The sequence below is a fragment of the Nuphar pumila genome, chromosome 5 (assembly GCF_984573655.1).
Source record: "Nuphar pumila chromosome 5, dmNupPumi1.hap1.1, whole genome shotgun sequence".
NCBI classification, from domain to species: domain Eukaryota; kingdom Viridiplantae; phylum Streptophyta; class Magnoliopsida; order Nymphaeales; family Nymphaeaceae; genus Nuphar; species Nuphar pumila.
Genome location: NC_143253.1, coordinates 7,013,411 through 7,030,259, shown reverse-complemented (window position 1 = coordinate 7,030,259; position 16,849 = coordinate 7,013,411). Strand labels below are relative to the sequence as shown.

The 16,849-nt window shown below is 40.2% G+C and overlaps 1 protein-coding gene across 1 annotated transcript; it reads left to right on the top strand.

Annotated features, from left to right (window-relative positions):
• The first annotated feature begins 16,194 nt into the window (after nucleotides 1-16,194).
• On the top strand, nucleotides 16,195-16,632 carry LOC149836628 (uncharacterized). The gene has a single exon (XM_090006960.1). It carries the CDS (start codon nucleotides 16,195-16,197, stop codon nucleotides 16,630-16,632), a length of 438 nt encoding a protein of 145 aa, XP_089863086.1.
• Nucleotides 16,633-16,849: the final 217 nt, after the last annotated feature.

Below are 16,849 nucleotides of genomic sequence, written 5' to 3'. Positions count from 1 at the left end.
CAATCATTTGCTCAGGAAAGGAGTGAAATTCGAATGGGGACTAGAGTGTCAGCAATCGTTCGAACGCATCAAGAAATATTTGCTCAATCCTCCTGTGTTAAAGCCGCAAGAATTAGGGAAACCCCTACTGCTATACATTTCAGTTAATCAAGTGGCTTGTGGCGGATTTTTGGCGCAATACGAAGAAGGTAGTCTGGTAGAGCATGCCATTTATTATGTGAGCAAAACCTTCATTGATTATGAGAAGAAATACTCTCAGATAGAGAAGACATGTCTAGCTCTAGTTTGGATGTGTCAGAAATTGAGACAACTATTTGTTGACATCTGAAATCAAGATCCTATCCAAATTAAATCCTCTCAAGTATATTCTAGAGCAACCCTTCCTCAGTGGACGGATTGCCAAATGGCAGGTTTTATTGATGCAATACGATTTGGAATATGTCTCTCAGCAATCTATCAAGGGCCAAGCAATTGCAGATCAATTAGCAGATTTTTCTTTAGCAGAAGATGTTAAAGTCGAGGATGATTTCCCCGATGAGCGGATCTGCAATATTCAACAATCCCCAATTTAGAATTTATTCTTTGACGGTTCCAAGAATATGGCAGGCATAGGAATCGGGATTCTGTTGATCACACCTGAGAAGGAGATGATCCTCTTTTCTCTCAAATTAGATTTTCAGTGCACTCATAATATGGCCGAGTATGAAGCTTTGATACAAGGTCTGAAAATTCTATGAGACTTCAATGTCAAAAGAGTGCATGCTTATGGCGACTCTTTGCTCGTCGTCAATCAAGTCTTAGCTGAATGGCAAGTGAAGGATCAGAAGTTACTTCCTTATCAGAAGATCGTCTCAGCTCTTGTTAGCAATTTCGAAGAATTCCAACTTTTCCATGTCAAGAGAGACTTCAATCAAATTGCAGACAGTTTAGCCAATCTGGGATCCATCATGTCTTTCAGGAACGAAGAATCTTGTCGCTCCTTTGAAATTGGCAGACTTGATCAACCTGCTTTCGTCCCAGTAGAGCAGGTAAACCAGGCGGAGCAAAAGAAGAAGCCCTGGTATCATGACATCAAGAATTTCATTGAAACTGGCGAATTTCCTCCAGAACTCTCAAAGAAAGAGCGGCGAGCAATTCAGCGCATGTCTGCGCGATATTTTATTCTTGCCGACGTCCTTTATCGTCGTGGATTCAACTCTGAATATTCCAGATGTTTGGACGAAGAAGAAGCCAAAGAAGTTGTGGAAGAAGCACATGAAGGTATCTGCGGTGGTCATGTTGGCTACCAAACTCTTGTCAAACAAATCATCCGAGCAGGCTATTACTGGAGAACTATGCAACAAGATTGTTATCATTTTGTGAAGAAGTGCGTTCAATGCCAGATGCATGCACCTTCCATTCATGCGCCACCGACATATTTGCAATCTGTCGTCTCGCCATGGCCATTTTCTATGTGGGCTTTTGATGTTGTTGGTCCCATTACTCCTTCTGCTTCAAATGGCCATAAATATTTTCTTGCTGCAACAGAATATTTTACTAAATGGGTAGAAGCAGTCACTCTACGCACAGTAGAAGGTCGACATGTGGTCTTATTCATCCATAGGAATATCCTATGTCGTTTCGGCATACCACATGATATTGTGTCAGATAATGGCAGTCATTTCAAGAATGAGAGAATGAGGACTTTCTGTTTGAAGTTCAAAATTCATCATCATTTCTCCGCTCCTTATTATCCTCAAGGAAATGGCCAAGCAGAGGCCACCAATAAGATTTTGATTCGAATCCTGGAGCGAACTTTGGAAACAGGCCGTGACTGGCATGAGAAGATTCATGATGCATTGTGGGCATATCGAACCACCATTCGAACTCCAACTAATGCTACTCCGTCAGAACTTGTCTACAGAACCGAAGTAGTATTGCCTCTACATGTTCAGAAACCTGCTCTGAAATTTGCATCACTTCTCGAATTACCTCTTGATCAGTATCAGCAACAGTGGCTGGTACAGCTTGATTTGCTAGATGAAAGAAGACCCAGAGCAGCAGAGCACGCTCAATCATATCATCAGAGGATAGCCAGACAATATGCAAAATCAGTCATTGAAAGAAAATTTCGAGTCAATGATCTAGTGCTCAGATCAATGGCTTATCTCAAGCACCGCCCAGGTGGCAAGTGGTCACCAAATTGGGAAGGTCCCTATGTTGTCAAAGAGGCATTACCTCGTAATTCATATCGGCTCATAAATGCTGACGGAGTGGAATTACCAGATCCCATCAATGCTCGGCATTTAAAAAAATTCTATACTTAAACCATGTCTTATTCTTTGTAATTCCTCCAAATTTTGTTCAATAATGGTTAAATTCTCCTTTCCCAGTTATACTGGGGTATTTTTTTTTAAAAAATTTTGTTTTTATCTACAAATATCCTGTATGCAGGCAGGATAAACAAATCTCTCATTTTGCACGCATGTGCATTCATTTATATCATTTTCATATTTGCATACATCTGCATTCATTGGCATGCATTTGCATCAAGTTCGCTACCCATTCAGGATAAGGGATAATCCTGAGACCCCGACAATCATTCTCGTTACAATTCCCAAATACTTTAAGAGCATAAGTCTCTTTTAAAAATTCAAATTTCAAATTAAAAACAAGGTATATTTTCAAAACTCAGTGCTTGAACTGGTACAATTTTGAAAGCCAGTGCTCAAACTGGTACACTTCCAAAATCCAGTGCTCGAACTGATATATTTTTAAAATCCAATGTCTATGTTGACATATTTTCAAAACTCGATATTCATGTTGGTGTTCTTTCAAGATTGAGCGCTTGTGTTAGTGTCTCACTGGTGGGTCGTATCAGTCAACCTCTCGGGTTCAGTTTTTGTGCTGATCATTCATCAAAGTTCAAATTTCAATTACCAATTCGGCCCTCGAGCCACCCAATTTCCAAATTTCCAATTTCGACCTCCGGGTCAACCAATTTTCAAATTCGATCTTCGGGTCACTCAATTTCCCATTTTGACCTTCGGGCCAATCAATTTCCAAAATTTCCAATTTCGACCTTCGGGTCAATCAATTTCCCAATTTCCAATTTCCAATTTTTAAATTCCAAATTTCCAATTTCGACTTTTGGGTCAACCAATTTTGACCTTCGAGTCAATCAATTTCCAGTTTCCAAATATCAATTTCCAAATTTCCAAAATTTCAAATTTCAAATTTCAAATTTCAAAATTTCAAATTTTCCAAATTCCAATTTCATACCAATTCCAATCATTTCCTCTTGCGAGAGACCCTTTGTATAGGGAGAGTTCAAGGGAGCTCGTTCTTTTCGCATGCTATCCTTTGTTCACCTAGCCCCTTTTCAGGGAGAGTTTGAAGGGACTCGTGTCTATGTGAACCGTTTTGCAAAACAAATTTCCAATTTCATACAAGGAACCCTTAATTCAGGGAGAGCTTCGACGGAAGCTCACTTTCCTTGTGACCGCAATTTCAAACTAGGCCTTTTCATCATGAAGGACCCTCTTTTCAGGGAGAGTGTGATGGACTCGTTCCTTCATGACCAATTCACCGACCTCATCATTACCGGCCCCCTTTCCATAAGAGAAGCCTAATGTTAGGAAGTTTTGACGAAAGCTTAATTTCTCTTTGAAAGTTCGTTTTGCAAACACCTCCTCTTCAGGGAAGAGAGGAGTAATTCCTATTTCCAATTTCTGAATCTTCTCGTTTGGGGAAAGGAGAAGAATTTTTTTTGTCATGGGTGCGTTGCGTTGTGCTTCAGATGCTCGCTCTCACCGAGGATTTCAAGAACATTTTGCCAATTTGTCATTAAATATTTGTTGATTTCAAAATTTTTACTGTACAAAAACATTACCTCAGAATACCTTCAATATTATTTTCGAAAGGTCAAAGCTTTCGTGAAAAAGGATTCAAAATTCAAATTCTTTCTATTGGCCAACCAAAAGGATGAAGAATAAATCCTCGATATGGCCAGCAAAAGGAAATTCAATATTGTTGCAAAGCCATAAGTGATCGGTATTGATCGCAGTCAATGGCACATTTTTAAAGATCATTCTTGGAAAATAAAGCAGTCGAAATATCCTGGGTGATACAGAAAAATCCATTCAATCCTTATATCTCCTCAATCACCTAAAGCTACAATTAAATATCTGCAAAAGGGATCTCTCAACTGTCGTCAAGATGAAGGCGAATTAGGCGAGTAGACCCCCGGGGCCAAAGAAGATTCAAATCATCTCCAAGATGACGGAGTTTGTGACGGATCCTTCCAGGGAAAGTTCAGAGCACCGTCAAGATGAAGGCGATTGCGATGGGCCTCCCGACAAACCCTAAAAGATATTTAATTTCTGCTATCATCAACAGATTTCCAACCAAAGAGCCAATAACCGTCAATATAATCCCTGAGAGAAAAGAAGGATCGAAGCATCTCTGAGATGAAGGAGTTTGTGACGTACCCTTCTAAAAAAAAAAAAAAAGAGAGAGAAAAGTCAAGACATCTCCAAAATGAAGGATGATGTAATCTCCAAAAACCCAAGAGAGCTCTAATTCTGCCAAAAAAAAAATAGTAGGCAGAAAGATCGTCATGAGAAAGAATTCCAGGATATCAGACTGCCAAATCTGCCAAAGAATCCTCTTTAAATTTTGTGAAATTCTATTATCAATATTCTTTCACAAATTGCTTTCACAATATCAAGAATACTCTCTTTTCTGCTCATATCAGGGAAATTGATAGCTTCCTTGAAAGAAAGCCAATTGCAAGCAATTTGAATTCGAATCTTGATTTTACGAAGTTAAGCCCAATCAGAGATAATACTTCAGGTAGAAAAGAGGGAATATTTTCAAAGCAATGTGCATCACTTTCAATTATTTCGAATCAACAATAATTTTCAACATTTTGATAATATTTTCTAGCTATCCTGGCGTGAAGCGAGAGCTTGAGGTTCATCTTTGGCGCATCCTGACATAAGTTGTTATCCCTTTTAAGGACTTGATAATGGGAGTTTTCAAGATTCCTTCCCTTCTGTTGGTATAATCTGAGCGCATGGGCTCTCAGATTCGCACACTTCCCTGTGTCCCCACTGTCCCACCATAGACAGTCCAATTTCGGCTTGAGGTTAAGCCACCAATTCCAGCAAAAGGTCACCAATTTCAAAAGTTATTTAGTCTCAGCAATGAGGCGCCCAAAATCAAACCCCTTTTCAAGCTTTAGGGACCCCAATTTCATCCTTTTGCAAAATCCCTATCGGATTCATTGTGCGGAAATTCGAAGGTTCCATCATGGTTTCTTCCTTCGAGGATTCTATTCATTTTCTGCCCAATCAGGATAAGGGTACAAACCTGAGCCTCCTTTGATGAGGTATTTCATTTTCTGCCCAATCAGGATAAGGGTACAAACCTGAGCCTCCTTTGATGAGGTATTTCATTTTCCTACCCAATCAGGATAAGGGTACAAACCTGAGCCTCCTTTGATGAGGTATTTCATTTTCCGCCCAATCAGGATAAGGGTACAAACCTGAGCCTCCTTTGATGAGGTATTCATTTTCATTGCCCAATCAGGATAAGGGTACAAACCTGTGCCTCCTTTGATGAGGTATTCATTTTCTGCCCAATCAGGATAAGGGTACAAACCTGAGCCTCCTTTGATGAGGTATTTCATTTTCCGCCCAATCAGGATAAGGGTACAAACCTGAGCCTCCTTTGATGAGGTATTTCATTTTCCTTCCAATCAGGATAAGGGTACAAACCTGAGCCTCCTTTGATGAGGTATTTCATTCCCCGGTCAGGTTAAGGGTCAAACCTGAGCTTCGTTTCTACACGAGGTATTTCCCATCCCATCCAGGTTAAGGGCAAAACCTGAATCTCACTTCTTTTGAAGTAAAATTTTTCTTCTTTATTCTCCATTTTATATCTACCATTTTCATCAGGGCTAAATCTCTTCATATCCAGTCGGATCCTTCTAACTGGGGCATTTTTATAGCCCAAATTTGGTGTGTTTTTCTTTGCCACTAAGCTCGTCTTCAAGCCGGCTTAGTAGCAAAGAGGGGCATCTGTAAACACCCCAAATTTTCCTCACTCATTCTCAAACAATCTTCCTCAGGCAATGCCAACTCTGTCAAGTCAGTGTAGGAGTCAAACCCCGAGTCAGTTTCAGAAAATCACCATTTTACCCATTTTCATTAGGAAAATTACCATTTTGCCCCTAGGTCATCCCAGACCCCAGTCAGTCGGAGTCAACCAAGCTCATTGGTCAGTTCAGGTCAGTTAAAATATCAGTCATCTCAAGCTCATCTGAGCTCACAATGAACAGACCATTTTCATTTCTGACCATTCTTGCCAAAATGGGATTATTTCTTCAAAAATGAGCTCATTTCTCACTCGAATCCAAGCCAATTGTCTCCAAGTCAGTCATTCCCAGTCAGTCATGTTCTCCAGAGTCTAACTTGAGCTCACCAGGAGTTCAAGTGCTCCAATTTCAGTTCAAAACCATTTCTAAGTGTTCAGGAGCCCATTTTAGTCCATTTCAGCTCTTTCAGCTGAAATTGAGCTGAGTTCAGCCAATTGAGCTAGTGTTCGAGCTTCGATTTTAGTTCATGTCAGTATTATTGACCTTTTTTTTTAGCTCAAAGTCAGCTCAAGTTCGTAATTCACTTCACTCCAGTGACCATTCCGTACCATTTCTCTAAAAATGACAGCTTTTCTTGAAAATTCAGTCGGAAAGGTCAGTTGAGTCAGTGCCTGGTCAGTTCATTTGAGTTCTGAAACTCTAAAACTCAGCTCAATCCAGCTCATTTCAGTTCAATCCAGCTCGAACCTCAATTTTCAGTGTCACTCTGATCCAGTAGAGTTCCGAAAACCATTTCTTGAGCTATTTTGCAAATTTTATCAATTTTAATGCTTTTTAAACTGGTACAGCTGCCAATCGGGGTCTAACATCTAAAATTCTCCATTCAGGGTCTGCATTTCGCATGTCATTTCTCATCATTTCATATCATTTCTTAGCATTTCATAACATTTCATCACATTTCATTTCATTTTCGAAGTCCAGAACTCCAGTTTTATAAATTTCAATCCAGATTGAGTTTTAAAAGTTTTCAGAAATCAATTTCAAACCTCGGGTTTCCAAAATTGACATTTTCACCCCGAGAGTCTAAATTTAGAAATATTTTCTCAAGAAAAATAATCTGGATTTCTTTCAAAATCAAATTTTCAAGTTTTACACTGGATTTGCTTCGCAATGAGCTATTGAACTTCAAAATCCTAGCTCCTTTCAAAATCTGCCAAAAATAGCTCATTTCGGTTGGAAGCATTTTCTCGAGAAAAACAATATGGATTTCTTTCAAAAATATATTTTTAAATTCTACATTGGATTTGCTTCGCAATGGGATATTGAAATTCAAAATCCGAGCTCGTTTAAAAAACTGCCAAAAATAGCTCGTTTTGTTGAAAGTATTTTCTCGAGAAAAACAATTTGGATTTCTTTCAAAATTACATTTTCAAATTCTACATTGGATTTGCTTCGCAACGGGGTATTGAACTTCAAAATCCGAGCTCGTTTCAAAAACTGCCAAAAAGAGCTCGTTTCGTCTAAAATTTTTCTAAAAAGACTATTTTACCCCTTTAATCGTCAAAATAAATTTCAAAATCAAAATTTGGACCCGCTCTGAGATGGCCCATCCATTTGCATTCTCTTGTTTTAATTTATAAGAAAAGAAAAAAAAATTTATCTTTTTCTTTATTTTTTTTTTGTTGTTTATTTTATTTTATTTTATTTATTTATTTTATTATTATATTCTTCCTAAGGTGGGACCCACAAAGTGGTCACCCAAACCTCCAGCCCCCTCTCTTTTTCTTCCTTTCCTTTTTCTTTTTTCTCTTTCTCTTTCCCTTTCTTCTTCCTTTCTTTCCTTTTTTTTTTCTTTTTCTTCCTTTTCTTTTTCTTCTTTCCTTCCCTTTCTTTCCTTCTTCCCTTCCTTCCTTTCCCTTCTCCAGCCCATTCACGTACACTCTTTCCCTCTCTTTTCATTAACCCCTAAAAACCCTAAGTTGAGGCTGATTAAGGACCTAAGTTGGGTTTGTTTAAAGAAAAAAGGAAAAAGAAGAAGCCACTTACGGCTCTTCTCCCATCTCACGCCTCTCTCTCTCTCCCCCTTTAGCTCTCTCCTTCCCTTCTCTTGGCTGCTGCAGCCACAACAGCCACAACAGCCACAGCTTACACTTCCCACCAGCACCTCCGGTCAACTCCAGCTGCAGCCTCCACGCCTAGCCGGTTCAAGCCACCATCTGCTTCAACAAACAGCTGCAGCCTCCACCTTGCTTCAGCCGGTCTCCACTTGGAAGCATCACCTTCAAGCTCCCAGCCAACAGCCACACCTCCATCCTTGGCAGCACCACAGGGACACCTCCCTCACGCCTGGCAGCAGCTGCTCCACATCCAAGCCATCCCCATCTTCCAGCCCTCTCTCAAGGTAAAGTGTTGCTTTACCCTTTGGCTTTCATTTTTTTTTAAGATATTTATTACATGGTTTATTTAAACACAACGTGAGACCAGACCAAAGCTGGTTTCATATTGTTGAAAACTCTCATTTAATCTCTCTCTCTCTCTATATATATATACATATATATATATATATAGATAAATACAAAACTTGTGCTTTATGTGTAGGCTAAAAAATGAAAAGATCCGTCCACTCAATGGATCGAATCTCTCATTTTGGAGAGCCAATATTAAATTGATCATATCCTCCTCGATTTAGGTTTTAGTTTTATGATTCATGTCATCTTATGTTTGCATGCACTTAGATTAATTCGTTTTGCTAGTTATTTCGTTTCATATATGAACCATGCTTTACTTAGTTTAAAATTTGTAAAATTTTAGTTTTTAGACAAAGTCCATACAGCAATTTATGTGATTTTATGCATTTAAAAATTTTGTAAATTTTAGAGTAGTTAGGTTTACATGTCTTTGTTGTACTGTCAAAACTTTGATTCAATTCGGGTTTCGGAACCTTTCTAAACCAACCAAACTCTAAATCGGGTTTTCTGTCATCCAGAAATTTCAATTCCTGCTTTAGCAGACAAAAACCTTCGGATTCACCCTTATGTGGGATTCGAATCATTCTATAAAAATCACAGTGGATTCAGGATTGAATCTACTAATGATCTGGAAATTTTGAGCTTTTTCCAGTAAGTTTTGACCTCTGTCAAAAATCGGATTTCCCAGACCCCTGGGAAAATTTTGATTTTCCTGTGTCAGGGTACAGACATACCCTAATACATCGAGTCTGTTCAATCTATAGCCTGTCTGCAAAAACTTTCAACATGAAAGTTTTTCCTAACATAATGTTCTGCAATTTCCCAAAATTTGGGAATTTTTGGATCTGTTTAATTATTTTTCCTGGATTTTCTATTTCTGTCTAACAGATTCCAATGTCCAGAAATTCCAGAGATTTAGGTCTCTGATAATAGTGTGGTCTTTTCCAAACCGTAACCCGAATTTCAATAGTGTTAAAAGATAAAATCTTTCTATGTTTGTCAGGGACATTTTCCCACAATTTCAGCCATTTTACCATCTCTCTGCCATTTTTACCACATTTTCTACCAAAACCTGTCTGTTTCCTTCATTTCCTAGAGTCGTCGGATTCCGATCCGACTTGCCGGAGTGGCACAGCTCCGACCATAGGTCAAAAACAGAAAGTGTAAAAGGCAAAAATCATTGCCTTACTGTCATCTGTCATCCCATAAAATTTGGGAAATTTTTATGAAAGTTTGATATCCTAAATCCCCTTTAGAATCAATATTTTAGGCAAAAATCATGAAATTTAGGGTTTTTATTTGAATTTCCATATTTAAAAATACAAAAAAAATAGATTTTCGAGCTTCATTCTGTTTTTAGGGTTATTTTAGGTGTCCATGCCAAATTTTGTTTAATTCCAAGTTCATTTGCTCCATGTGTTAGTTTATCTCTAAATTCAGAAGCGAAAATCAAGCGAAAATCAGGTTAAATTCGATATTTTATGATATTTTCGCCATTTTAGGTTTTTTATCATGTACATAAGCATGTAGAATCATATTAGGGTTAATTTAAATCTCCTTTGCATTTCATATTTTTCAATTTTGCAAAATTTATTTCAGAAAACCCTAGTTTCAAGGCCATAGTCTTGTTATCGGGGGTATTTTGGTCATTTTGACCTAAATTTCGAAATTTCAATTTCTAATTCTCCAAAATTTCATGCATATCATCATATTTTATCATATTATGTTTGATTTATTTCATTTGATTTTCAAATTTTCAAAATTTACAAAAATTCTTTCAGAAAACCCTGATTTCAAGGTCATTAGGGGTATTTTGGTCATTTTGACCCCAACTTCGAATTTTCAAGTTTATTTTTGAAATTTATTCATTATTTATCATGTTTATATCAAAGGGGGTATGAAGTTGGGTTTATATCTGAATAATATCCGATAATTTCCCATATTTTTGGATAAATTCAGAAAAACCTACATTTTTGTGCTAACCTTGTTTTCTAGTTTTGCAGGAACATTCAAGAAAGAAGACTTAGATTTTATTTTCTTTATTTCAATTCAATGTAATCTCAAATGTAATAATTTGGAATAAGAGTTACTTTTCTGCTTAGAATAGGGCTGCATTGCATGTAGTTTAATTTATGCAAATTTTGATATTTGATGTATGATTCATGTGCATTTATTTCAAATCCACTATGGTTTACACGAATGGCACGTGCACAAGCTTTTATGGAGTTTATAAACTCGGTGGGATTCGTATTTATGGCCATAGTCAGAATACGAAGAAAACCAAGATTTATGATCTTCGTATTAGCCACATTCAGCCTACACACTTAGGCTAACTTCAAAATGCACTGCATTTTTCAAAGTTTTAAAAGGATTTCCAATTCCTTAATTGAAATTCCCTTTTCAAATTCATATTCATTCATTCATATCATTCAAATTGCATTATTTTCAAACTCATTTTCCAATTTCAATTTCAGAAAATTCAATTTTCTCAAGAATTTCCAAGTCTTTCTCAGAATCTGATTTTCTCAAAATCCTAAGTTTTCAAATGACATTTCAAAGCATTTCCCAAGTTCAAATCAAGATTTTCTTATGTTTTCAAATTCTCAAATTTCAAAATCCCAAGTTTTCAGAAATCGATTTTCTCATATTTTCCAGTTTTCCTGAGAATTCATTTTCCATTTCAAAAGTCATTTTCCAATAAATTTCTTAAATTTTCTCAAGATTCTCAAATCCATTTTCTCAAAAAAGCAATTCCAAATTTCAAAATCGATTTTCCAAAGTTAAAATTTTCCTAAGAATTCATTTTCAATCCAATTTCTGATTTCCAATGAAATTCAATGATTTTCCCAAGGATTCAATTTCAAGTACTTTTCCAATCATTTTCCAGCATATTTCAATTTTCCAAAGCAAACATCATATTTTTTTCAAACTTGCATTTTTTTTAAAATTCCATAGCACAAGCCTGATTCTTTGTGCATTCTAGGAAAAATAGAGCATCATTTAGATATTTGAGTCAAGTTAAAGCACATAATTGATCCTTGGTTCAATTACCCCTGGTAAAGGCGCCAGGAACGGTTGAACCTCGTACCGACAGGCGGATCCCATTCTACGGAATTTTCCCGCAAATTTTCAAAACGGAGGCGAGTAATTTTTAAAACCAATTTCAAAACTTTGGTCGAGTTTGACTCGCGAAATTCGTTTCTCTCTCGCAAGGGAGGGGAACAATTTTGCGATGATAACAAGCATACGAAATGAGGCACGACATTCGAACGGTTGGTGGCGTGCGGCGAGGAGGCGCCTGCGCTCGCCAAGGGGTGTGACCCAAGTGACAGTTGGTGGCAATGGGTGAGAAGACACCTGTGTTCGTAAAGGGGTGTGACCCAAAGGATGCGATGATTGGAGGCATGTCCCTTGTAAGTTATAAAGATGTAACGTCTGGGCATTGCAGGGCATACAAGCCAGACCAATGAGATTGTATTTTATGTGTGAATAATACAAGTGTTGGTATTCTTTGCATTCGGCTTGTGTCAAAGAAAGTCTTTCATTGTTGAGAGGCTGAACGAGGTCGTGGTGATCTCGTGCCGGCGCAAGGCAAATTTCGAAGGTGAAGTTTGAGCTTGTGACAATTAGACTAAGAGCCAGGTTTGCCTATCATGTCGAATAAGACTGTGAAAAAAATAGGAATCCTGGAGGAGTGACTGGATGCATGGGGCACTCTGTTGATGCTTTTGGAGACCCGAGTTACTGAACTTGATGTTTGCATGAGATCTTGGGAGGAAAGATTCGAGAAGTCTCACGGGGAGACTTCATTTCTTACCATGATTCTGAATGATGTCAAGTCTATGGGGGATGAAGTAGGCCTTTTAAAATTGGTGCTACTTAGTAATTCGACAGGCACTGAGATATGAAAGATCAAATTGCCAGAACCTAAGGCATTTACGGGTGTGCGTAATGCCAAGGAGTTGGAAAACTTCTTGTGGGATATGGACCATTACTTTAAGAATATTAAGATATTGGACGCTGAGAAGATTGCTATCACCAGCATGTACCTGACTGAGGATGCTAAACTTTGGTGGCGCACTCGATCTGGGGAAACTGGACGTCCAACCATTGCCTTTTAGGAGAACCTTGATCAGGAAATGAAAGAGCAGTTCCTGCCTAGCAATACAACAGCATGGGTGGCAAGGAATGCTTTGAGGAACTTGAAGCAGGTTGGTTCTGTTCGGGAATACGTCAAGCAATTCTCTTCGCTCATGCTTGATGTCAAGAATAAGTCCGAGGAGGACAAACTCTTCAACTTCATGTCTGGGCTGCAGGGTTGGGCTCAGACTGAATTGATGAGACAGGGAGTGAAAGATCTTTAGGCGACAGTAGCGGCAACTGATGCGCTCGTCGACTACAAGGTGGCATCATCTGGTTTGAATGACCAAGATGTCAAGGGCAAGTCCAAGGGAAATGGCAAAGGTAAGGGCAAGTTTGAAAAGAAGCCCAAAAAAGATGCGGTTTTAAAAAGACAGATAAAGGTGGGAAGAAGGCTTCTGTCTGCTACATCTGTGAAGGGCCTCATTTTACTCGGGATTGCCCAAAGAAAGAAAAACTAAATGCTTTGGTGGGTGAGGAAGGACCCACAAAGCAAGTCCATGTGAATCCTTTTCAACTTCTCAATACGTTGAGAAAAGAGATTGTGAGGAATGAGTTAATCTATGTGGAGGTAAAGATTAATGGAAAACCAGTAAAGACTATGGTTGATAATGGGGTGACCCATAACTTCATTTCTGCAGAAGAGGTGAAGGCGTTCGGCTTGCCGTTGTCTAAGGACGGAAGTCGAGTGAAGGCAGTTAACACCAAAGCATTGCAGATCAGTGGCATTGCCCATGTCCAACTGCAGGTTGGGGAATGGGTTGGCAGTTGCAGTCTGATGGCAACGCAACTGGACGACTTACAGGTTATATTGGGGATGGAATTCTTGGCAAGGAATGCGGTCATTGTTATGACGCATCTAAAGAGCATCCTCATCACAGGGACGGGGGTGCCTTGTTTCGTTCTGGGCTTGGAAGAAAAATCAGTTGTGGGCTTGGTGTCGGCTCTACAACTCAGGGATGGAATCCGAAAAGGGCTCCTACCTATGTTGCAACCTTGATAGAAGATGGTGGATCGAATAGTGCGGAACAATCAGGATAAGTGAACGATATTCTGCGGGACTATGCGAATGTGATGTCGGATGAGTTGTCAAAGAAACTCCCCAAGAAGTGAGATATTGATCACTCGATTGATCTGGTTCCAGGGGCACTTCCACCATCTCAGATGCCTTACAAGATGCCTCCTCCACATTTGGTTGAGTTGCGGCGGCAACTTGATCAATTGCTAGATTCTGGATTGCTAAGGCCAAGCGAGGCACCATATGAGGCGCCTGTGTTGTTCCAGAAAAAGCAAGATGGATCCCTTCGAATGTGCGTGGATTACCATGCTCTCAATAAGGTAACCATCAAAAACAAGTATCTGGTGCCTAACGTTGAAGATTTGTTTGATCGCTTGGGGAAGGCACAATACTTTTCAAAGATAGATTTGCGGTCAGGATATTATCAAGTCAGGATAGCCGGGGGTGATGAACCAAAGACTACCTGTGTGACTCGGTATGGGTCTTTTGAGTTCCTTGTAATGCCTTTTGGGCTAACAAATGCTCGTGCAACTTTCTGCACTCTAATGAACAATGTCTTTCGGGAGTACCTTGATTTGTTCGTAGTAGTGTATCTTGATGATATTGTGGTTTATAGCCAATCTCTTGAGAAGCATAAGATGCACTTGAAAATGGTTCTGACCAAACTGCGGAAGAATGAACTCTATCCCAAGCGAAAGAAATGTGAGTTCGCAAGGAAGGAAATTCACTTCCTTGGGCACATTATCGGAGAAGGCACAGTAAAGATGGATCCACGGAAGATTCAGGCCATTACGGACTGGTCAGAACCAAAGAAGGTCTCGGAGCTGCGGTCGTTCCTTGGCCTTATGAACTACTATCGTAAGTTCGTGAAGAGTTACTCTAAAAAGACGGTGGCGCCTACTGAGTTGCTCAAAAAAGACAAGACCTGAGATTGGTCTGCTGAATGCCAGGAGGCATTCACTAAGTTGAAGAGGGTGGTAACATCAGAACCCATCCTTCGTTTGCCAGATTTTGGGAAGGCATTTGAAGTCCATATCGATGCATTAGACTTTGCAATAGAAGGGGTGTTGGTCTAGGAGGGACACTCAGTTGCCTTTGAAAGTTGGAAACTCAATGATACAAAGATGAGGTACTCTCTTCATGAGAAGGAGATGACGGCGGTGGTACATTGCCTACGAACATTGAGGCACTACTTGTTGGGCTCCAAGTTCATAGTTCGGACAGACAATGTTGCTACAAGTTGCTTTGCGACTCAAAAGAAGTTGACGCCTAAACAGGCTAGATGGCAAGACTTCTTGGCAGAGTTCGACTTTGAGTTGCAGTATAAATCAGGGAAAGAAAACTTGGTTGTTGATGCCTTAAGCTGCAAGGAGGAACCTTAGGTGGTTGATGCTTCAATCACGCAAGTATCTGGAGATATCTTGCAGAGTTTAAAGGAAGAAACTCAAAAGGATCCAGTCACTATCCGCTTGTTGAAGCAAGTGGAAGAGGGGGTGACAAGGCGGTTTTGGATAAAGGATGGTGTTCTCTATGCTAAAGGAAGGTGACCCTATGTGCCTAACGGTGGCGGCTTGCGTAAGTTGTTATTAAAGGAGGCACATGATACCCCATGGGCGGGGCATCCTGAACAGGAGCGCAGGATGACTCTCCTATCATCCAGTTATTACTGGCCGAGGATGAAAGAAGACATTGACTTATATGTCAGAACTTGTCTTGTATGCCAGCAAGACAAGACAGAGAGGAAAAAGGTTGCTGGGTTGCTGGAGCCCCTACCAACGCCGACCAGACCATGGGAAAGCATATTGATGGATTTCATCTCTGGATTGCCCAAGGTGAAAGGGTTTACATCGATTATGGTTGTGGTGGACAGGTTTTCAAAGTATGCAACATTCATTCTTGCTCCAAAGGAATGCACAGCGGAGATTACTGCACAATTATTTTTGAAACAAATTGTGAAGTATTGGGGATTGCCGCTGAACATTGTGAGTGATCGTGATGTACGATTCACAGGAAAGTTTTGGACCACCTTGTTCGAGATGATGAGCTCTACACTTAACTTCTCGACAAGCAATCATCCACAAACAGATGGTCAGACGGAACACGTTAATGCTATGTTGGAGGAATATCTCAGGCATTACGTGTTGGCCAACCAACAAAACTGGGTGGATTTGCTGGATATTGTTCAATTCTGCTACAATCTGCAACAGACCTCGACGACGGGTCAGAGTCCCTTCGAGTTGGCAACGGGGCAACAACCCTTCACTCCTCATGAGGTAGTGAAGCAGAAGGACCAAGGTCGCTGTCTTGCGGCATACCGGTTTGCAAGAACGAGACATGAGAGGATAGAAGAGGCGCATGATTGTTTGGAAAGAGCCAAGAGGCAGATGAAAAAGTGTGCAGACGAGAGGCGTTGATCACTTGAGTTCCAAGTTGGGGAAAGAGTATGGCTGAAACTCACTCTCCAGATTTGGAAAAAGATCCTAAGGAAGATGGCACACAAGGGGCTCATTCCTCGGTATGACGGACCTTTTAAGGTAACCAAACAGATTGGACGCTCGGCTTACAGGCTGAAACTTTCAGAAAGGATTAAGGTACATCCAGTGTTCAACGTTAGTTTTCTCAAGGAGTACCATGAAGACTTGGAGAAACCCTCGCGGATGGTGCCACGGCGTGCTCCATCAAATATACGAACACAGTTTCAGAAGCAAGCTGAGTTCATCATGAACCGAAGGGTGGAGGGCCAAAGCAAGAAGAACCGGAGGACCTACTTTCTAGTCAAATGGAAAGGACTGCCAATAGAGGAAGCAACGTGGGAGGACACTACTTTATGGCAATTTGTGGATTTGATCCAAGCTTACTTAAAGAAGATGAACCCGACGAGGACGTTGGATTCATCTGGTGGGGAAGGCTTGTTAGACCCTCAATAAACTGGGTGCGGCATGCATGGCGTGCAGCGCACGCGGCATGCACGGCATGCGCGACGCGCGGGGCATGTGCGGCGCACACAGCATGCGCAGCGCACGTGGCGTGTGCGGTGCACGTGGCATGCGCAGTGCGCCCGGCATACGCAGCGTGAGGCGGGCGCAGCGGGCACGGCGTGCATAACACAGACTGCAAGGCGGCATGCGAAATGAGGCGCGTCAT

Excerpts from the sequence above, each read along its gene's own strand:
- LOC149836628 (XM_090006960.1), top strand. The coding sequence starts at position 16,195 with ATGGCACACAAGGGGCTCATTCCTCGGTATGACGGACCTTTTAAGGTA.